This window comes from Saccostrea echinata, unplaced genomic scaffold (genome assembly GCF_033153115.1).
Source record: "Saccostrea echinata isolate AGI-Se365-2 ecotype Australia unplaced genomic scaffold, CSIRO_AGI_Sech_v1 ptg000019l, whole genome shotgun sequence".
Taxonomy (NCBI): Eukaryota; Metazoa; Mollusca; class Bivalvia; order Ostreida; family Ostreidae; genus Saccostrea; species Saccostrea echinata.
In genome coordinates this window covers 504,792-512,500 of record NW_026889768.1, presented here as the reverse complement: position 1 = coordinate 512,500, position 7,709 = coordinate 504,792, and the positions used below count along the sequence as shown (strand labels likewise).

Below are 7,709 nucleotides of genomic sequence, written 5' to 3'. Positions count from 1 at the left end.
TTAAAAAAAGAAATACCTCCTTTTTTTATTTTTCACCTAAAAAAATGTTATGTTCTGACCTTGAAGTTTTATGTGTGTTTGTTAACACTGTTAACTTATTAATTGATGCATATACAAATGTGTACACTTCATTAAGAATCTATAAAGGGTGGATATAATAGAAAAACAGGTATTATGGAATGTTTTATGTTGATTTTTATATTTTATTATGATATAATTAGCTTATGACACAATGTATGCCTTATCCAGTTGCCTAATACTTTTATTTAATCACTTACATATATATGTTATGTATATATATATATATATATATATATATATATATATATATATATATATATATATATATATGTCTTATTAATGTTTGGTATTATTATTTGAAGAGTAATTGAAAGGCATAACTGGTTGAATAATTTGGCACTAGTCTTGGCCAAGTTTCATGTTGTTAAATAGCACAGCTGATAAAAAAAAAATGATGTCAGTATCTGAATTTTTTTTAACCCTAGCTTGAAACACTTATACAAAAGTACACTAAACTTTATAAAAATCTGATAATACCTTACTAAATTTTGATCATATTTATTTTAATCAGATTTGAAATTTGAAAGTGACAGATGCAAAGTCTTACCCTGGCTTATGATGAATTGCAATTATTGTCAGACATATTATTCAAATTGGCTATTTGATATACAATTTTTTTTGGCTTTTGGATCATCCTTTTTCTTGACATTTTCCTATCTTTTATATATGTATAATTAACAGAGCAAGATGCAGTACACATTTACTCAACAGATCAACATATGGTACTCAGTTAGAGCACACATACTAAAACCGATTATAATTATTGTTGATTTTTTGTCTTTCAGTGCTTTGAAAAACGTATTATATGATTGAAGTGACACTTTAATACATCAGTTTTGCATCTAATATACTTCAAAATCAAATAAAGATACAATTTGTAGATACAACACGTGGAATTTTCCAAAGTAATGAAATACAATTGTATTGCATTGTAGAAGGATATTTGATAAAAATTGAATATACTATGGAATCATTAGATTTTACATTTGCTCAATTTTTGTGGAATTCATGGATAACTCTCATCCACGAATTAACATCCTCCACAAATTAGTAAACTATGGTAACAAAGTCATAGTTCCTTCTGTAGGTATGAGAATACACAAAATTATGTCCCTACAAACCTGTAAAATTTAAGCAATGCATGAAAATTGGCCCCACAAATTTTAATGATTCCACAGTATGTATCACAGTGTATTAACCAAAGTCAACTTGAATTTGAGCAAAACATGATTTTCTTACCAAACAATCCAAAAAGGCCATATGTAGTAGATATTTGTGCAATAAACTTAATACTTGTAGTATATAACATGAGCAAGAAAAAGTGGGCATCTTTAAGAGTTTGTGTATGTCTTTTTTTTAAAACTTATTTATACAAAATATCCTCAAAACTTATACAAAATGTCTTCAAATCATCACACATCTTCATATTTGTGCATTGACCTTGACAGTACAAGAACAATTGTTTGTATACACCATCATGCATGTCATACCTCATGGTAGTAGATTTAACACTGTTGACCACACTAAATGGGTCATGCTTTTAAAGGATGCACTATTTTTTGAAAACAAAGAAAGTCTTGTACTTGATTGAAATACTTGTGATTCAATATGTAATAAAAGTAACAATACTATTTGGATTGTCTTTATTAATACATGTGTATCAGAAAACATTGGCATGTGAACTTATCATTTGATATCAGTATTATTTAAAGAGCAAGGTTCACTTTATTGGCTCTGTGAACTTCTGGAAAGTCAAAACTGCTCAGTTTTAGTTGACAATACATTGAATATCATTTGCCAATGGACCCTTAGTGACTGCATAACTATTGAAAATATCTAATTTTCTTGCTAATCCATGTATTATAATGTCATGAATTGCATCATTATTCCCAATCTGAAGATTATTAAACATTTTATTTTTTGGATCAAGGGGTGGGCTCATATTTTAATTTTTTCAAGAAGGTAATCAGTAATACCTGTTTTCCTGCAAAATTTAACAAGAGGCCCATGGGCCACATCACTCACATGAGCACTGTGGCTAGGAAAAAAGCAAAAATCAGTTCAGTATTGAAGAGCTTTAATGCATAAGTGGTCCTGACCTACCCTAAAAAGGGAGGGGGGGGGGGTATGATTTGAACAAAATTGAATCTACACTAACTAAAGATGCTTACATATTTCTTTGTCTGTGACTTTTTTTTCCTACAAGTTTGAACTTTCATTATGGTCCCACCTTACCCCCGGGTGTAATGATTTGAACAAATCTGAATCTACACTATCTGAGGATGCTTTCATATAATTATAATCATAGCTTTGCTGTTCATGAGAAGATTTTTAAAAAATTTTCCTATGTATTCCTTTACATAACTTTAATCATCAATTGTGGCCCCACCCTATCCCCAGGGGGTCATGATTTTTTTCAAACATGAATCTACACTACCTGAGGATACTTCCGAATAGTTAATAACTAGGGATGTCAATTTTATTCGGACAACTTAGTTGAATAGTCGGAGGCTTTAGTCGAACGATAGTCGAATATTCGTTGAAATTTAAATTAATTTTTCATGTCATTTAATTTCACTATTTATCTTTTATAAACTAGATGTACAATATTTAACCTACTCTGTACGCTAAAACCATTAGAACGAATTTCTAAATCGTAAACATTTACATAGTACAATAAATACTGTACATCTACATTTATCCAATGTATTTGATTTTAAAATTAATATAATATTTACTACACATTTTATCAAATGCAGGATATCAAACACTCGCACTTGTCCTTTCTTTTCATAACGATAGTACACGTACCCGTTAATTGAAGTCTTTCCATGTGTCGTGTCAGTACCTTTGACTGGTAAACAATTAAAGTGTGCCTCTTATAAAAACAGAGAGAGCATGCGATAAATTTTAATTATGAGACTTTGTACAAATAATCAATACAATCTTGAAATGACTGCATGATATTAATATCAGAAAGAAACACCATTAAATTAATTAATAAATAAGCTAAGATCTTATGGAATTGCAGGTTGAAATTTTATAATTTGAATCTACAAAACCAAACAATTCTTGAACATCCTCTCCATTTGCAACAATAAGTGGTAGTCAATCATTGATAACCATGTTTGTGTTAGCAACATTGTTCTTTCCGGCTCTGCTTTTTTGGCATTTATTCAAGAATAGTCTTAAAGACTGTGTTAACTACATGTATGTTTGACGGATTTGGCATATGATACATCATATTTGATGTTCCACTGCAGAATACAAGTTCAGTTTCACATAATCTTGATAAGTTAACGTACTTTTAACTTCTTTTCCATCATAACATCTTTTAAAGTATACCAAAACTGTATATTTTGGAGGCATATTTGCCGAACATAAATCGACATACAGATAATTTCCTTTGAGCAGTTAAACCACACCCTGAGTTTTACTTACAAGAACATTGATCTGTATATAAATGAAATGGGCGAATCCAAGTTTATTACCTTGAATTTAAAATTACTATTAGGTAACACATTTTTAACGAATAACCGACTAAAGAAATTTTAGTCGATAGTCGGTATGATCTAACGATAGTCGTGTACTCGAATATTCGTTGACATCCCTATTAATAACCAATCATGGCTTTGCTGTTCTTGAGAAGATTTTTTCTATATATTCCTATGTAAAACTTTGATTGCCCATTGTGGCCCCACCCTACCAGCAGGGGTCATGATTTGAACAAATTTGAATCTACACTACCTGAGGATGCTTCCCTATAAATATGACCAATCATGGCTTTGCTTTTCTTGAGGAGATTTTTCCTATATATTCCTATGTAAAACTTTGATTGTCCATAGTGGTCCCACCCTACCCCCAGGGATCATGATTTGAACAATTCAGAATTTACACTACCTGAGGATGATTCCACATGAGTTTCATCTTTCCTGGCCCAGTGGTTCTTGAGAAGAAGATATTTTAAAGATGCCATTAATTTTCACTAATTTGTAATTATCTCCCCCTGGAAGAGGATGTGGCCCTTCATTTGAACAAATTTGAATCCCTTTTACCTAGGGATACTCTGTGCCAAGTTTGGTTGAAATTGGCCCAGTAGTTATGGAGATGAAGATGAAATTGTGAAAAGTTTACAACGACGACGACAGACAATGGACAAATTTTGATCAGAAAAGCTCACTTGAGCGTTCGGCTCAGGTGAGCTAAAATCTTTGAAAATTCACAAAGCTTACTTTTAATACTTGGACTCTCAGAGAAAACTTGGTTATAGAAAATGAAAGTACTAAGTATCTACTTTATATTGGTGTTTGATTGAGTGAGACATAAGGTCTTGATCATGCAACAAACCAGATGCTATGAAATACTTTACTCTAATGTGTAGTAAATCTTTAAAACCATTTAAATACAGCCAAACCTCATTATCTTGAATTCAATGGGATTGAGAAAATTTTTTTCAAGATATCCAGGGTAAAATACTTAAAGAATAAGAGTTTGGGACTTCCAAATCACTTCCACATATCCATGGTATTCGAGATATCAGTGTTCAAGATATTGATGATCAACTGTATATTATTTTGGTCCTTATTTCCACCACATGCTTAAGACATTAAATAATTTATTTTCCATGTATAATGTGCTGTGGATTTGTGATTTAGTATCTTACTATTTTTTTATGTTTTCTGAAAATTTCTGGAATTTGCTACAGATTTAACAGTCAACCAGGGGTCATTATTGAATGTATATACTGTGTTTGGTTATCAATAAGAAAATTATATAAAAAAAAAAGGCTCTGTTTCTGCTGATAAATATCACTGGAGATAGGTCTTGAGTGATTTAGGTAGAGGCAAGTGTTGTACGTTTTCTGGTAAGACCAAGTCCACAATAACATTATAACACAGTCGCTGAAGAGATTTTACAGAATTTTGTTGGGATCTTGAATGTTCAATTTTGTAGATTTTGCCTGCACAACAAGCTAATGTTCCACTAGAAGAAATCACTGGTGCAAAATGTTGAAACTGTGAATGAGAAACATAAGAAAAAGACCCAGTCCTTTGAAAGCAATCCGAGTCTAGGACATAAACAGTCACAAAGTTGTTTCGACATAAAATAGAAATTGTCCTAGTGGGACTCACAGACCCAAGAACTGACAAAATTATAGCAGAACCATCTCGAAGGAACTGAAGATTTAGAAACTTCCCAGGCAATGCAGGAAAATCTTGATTGAGTAGTCCTGTAGTGCACAGAAATGAATCCCGACTAGCTTTATACAGTCCTATATGTCCTTTATAGATATCTCTGTTTAATTTATCAGGCATTTCACTTGTGTAAACAATCAAGTCACTGTCCATACGAGGGTCAAATGTCATGGCAACTTTCCCATTAGCAAGGGAGATGAAACTGTGCAGCAGCTCACATGGTTCCTCTGTGCATGTCCCAATCTGTAGGTGAATGTTCAGAAGAAGAACATTCTCCCCATCTTCTATGTTGCTGTTGTACAAAGTCTGGTAAAGCTGATTTTGTTTCAGCACCATAAACATTCTATCCGGACTAATGTGGCACTCATATAATTTCAACTTAGACTGAGGTACATATTTATGAGTGTATTGCACTAAACAAGTGCTGGTTGAAATATCACAGATAAAGAACTTTATGCCATCTTGACAAAAAATCTGAACTACAAGCCATTCATAATGTAGTCCTACAACATTGCAGATTTGTAAGTCCGTGTACTGAAGTAACTTTTTTGGTAATGGAATTATCTCATTTTGAGTCTGAATATCACATATTGTGTACGTTTTTCCATGAGTAATATCAGTGACAGTCAGAAAAGCTGCTAAACCCTTTTTCTGGATATTGGCATGAAAATGTCTATCACCAATACAGGATGATTGTAATTTGTAAGAAATACAACAGTTTTCATTGGATAAGTGGCTTACTGTCTCCAGAAATGGAATGCATGCTCCAAAACTGGGAGCTATCAAATTACGACTGTTAGAAGAATGTTGCGCAATGTTTTTGTATTCATTGTATTCTTTTGATAACGGAACTCCCATACTCCAAATACAGGAAAATAGAAAGATAATGCAAAGTTATGAATATAATCAACACTTAACATTACTTTTCCTCACTGGCTCACAGTAGCATTGTTTACATTCGTTACACTTTTGATTGTAGTACGCAAGTATCCACGTAGAGAATTAATATTTCCGGAAAGATTCATTTAGTGCATATATATATATATCATGCAATGTAACAACAATAAAAAAAAATGTGAATCTTTACCATAATTGCAAAATATTCATAATAATCTTAATTGATCTCAACAACATTCTTCTGCTGGGAAACAAAATACATAAACAATCTCGTACGTACGTTTCATTCAAGACCTGAAACACACAAAAATTAGACTGTCTTATAATAAAACTTTCGTGATTAATATTAAGAGGATATTCAATTTTTATTGTTGGATATGGAATTTAATTCACGAGCGGGACAGGATTTTTTGATATTATTTGATAGTGCGAAGCACGAGTGAAAATATTTAAAAAAAATCCTGTCTCACAAGTGAAATAAATTCCATATCCAACTATAAAATATTGAATTTTCTGTTTATTACATTTTCAATATTGTGAAATAGTGTGATCATTGAATAAAAGTGATATTCTTTCCCAGTGTGAAAGGATACCAAATGATATTCTGTCACAGTGTGAAAGGATATCAAAGTAAGTAAAAATTATTTCTGGCCTGTCATGAGATAATTATTATTGCCAATATTTTGTCAGTTATAATCATAACAGAAGAATCTATACTTTCAGAATGTGGTAGTTTGCCCCGGTTTTAAAATTGATCGTACTCGGAGCATGCGCTTGCGTATCGAATCAGTTGGGAGATCAGAGACATAAACACCATGTGCAAGTGATGTTGGAATATTACTGTATAAATAAAGCAAGTTTACGATGGAGAAGCTGAAATCATCCCGTTTGTCACCCATACTGTTGTTATTTGTTGGTCATTAACGTCAGTAAAACATCAAAATATAAAATTAATAGATGTGACGGACTGTAGTGTCTTTAAGGTATCCGGCCCATATTAGCCTCAGATTCAATGGAATTGAATGCATAACAGATATGTATGGGCTGAGTACTCAGTATATTTAAACATAATTTTTATGTTTTAGAATCAGTATGTAAGAGCAGAACGTGCCCTAATTTTTGACCTTGTCCTGTCCTTGAAGAGTTATCTCCCTTTGATTTTATTCAATAAAAATCAATTCTAAAAAATCTATCTAGTGAAATAATAGTTTTTAATTGTTTTTCTATTCCTTATGATCAAATACATCTTTCCATCATAGCATTTATTGATATTCTAAGTATTTAATTTTTAAATTTTAAAAAATTACTTTTTTCCATAGAATTCAATGCAATCTTCAGAGATTAATAACTGCTTAGGTAGTATTTTTTTGTAGAAAATTTCTCTTGGTAAATCTTTTTCTATTCCAAAGTGCTTTGAAATAATATCATAGTTTTTTAAACACGACTGATATTTAAGGTTAGAAAATTATTAGGTCCTAATATGGGTCGGATACCTTAATTTCGAGTTCACCGGGATATATCGAGTCGACACATTCA

The 7,709-nt window shown here is 31.7% G+C and overlaps 2 protein-coding genes across 2 annotated transcripts in view; one reads left to right on the top strand and one right to left on the bottom strand.

Annotated features, from left to right (window-relative positions):
• Positions 1 to 270, top strand: part of LOC133189712 (oxidoreductase HTATIP2-like) — a 6,165-nt gene extending 5,895 nt beyond the window's left edge. Inside the window, exon 6 of the mRNA XM_061325112.1 lies at positions 1 to 270. This exon is cut by the window's left edge and continues 398 nt beyond it. The gene's annotated coding sequence lies outside the window, so the exon portion shown is untranslated.
• A 4,551-nt stretch (positions 271 to 4,821) lies between these two features.
• Positions 4,822 to 6,140, bottom strand: LOC133189711 (uncharacterized). The gene has a single exon (XM_061325111.1). The coding sequence runs from the start codon at positions 6,132 to 6,134 to the stop codon at positions 4,890 to 4,892; it is 1,245 nt and encodes a 414-aa protein (XP_061181095.1). The 5' UTR covers positions 6,135 to 6,140; the 3' UTR covers positions 4,822 to 4,889.
• Positions 6,141 to 7,709: the final 1,569 nt, after the last annotated feature.

Bases quoted from the DNA above. Each gene is read 5' to 3' on its own strand.
- LOC133189711 (XM_061325111.1), bottom strand. From the start codon at position 6,134: ATGGGAGTTCCGTTATCAAAAGAATACAATGAATACAAAAACATTGCG.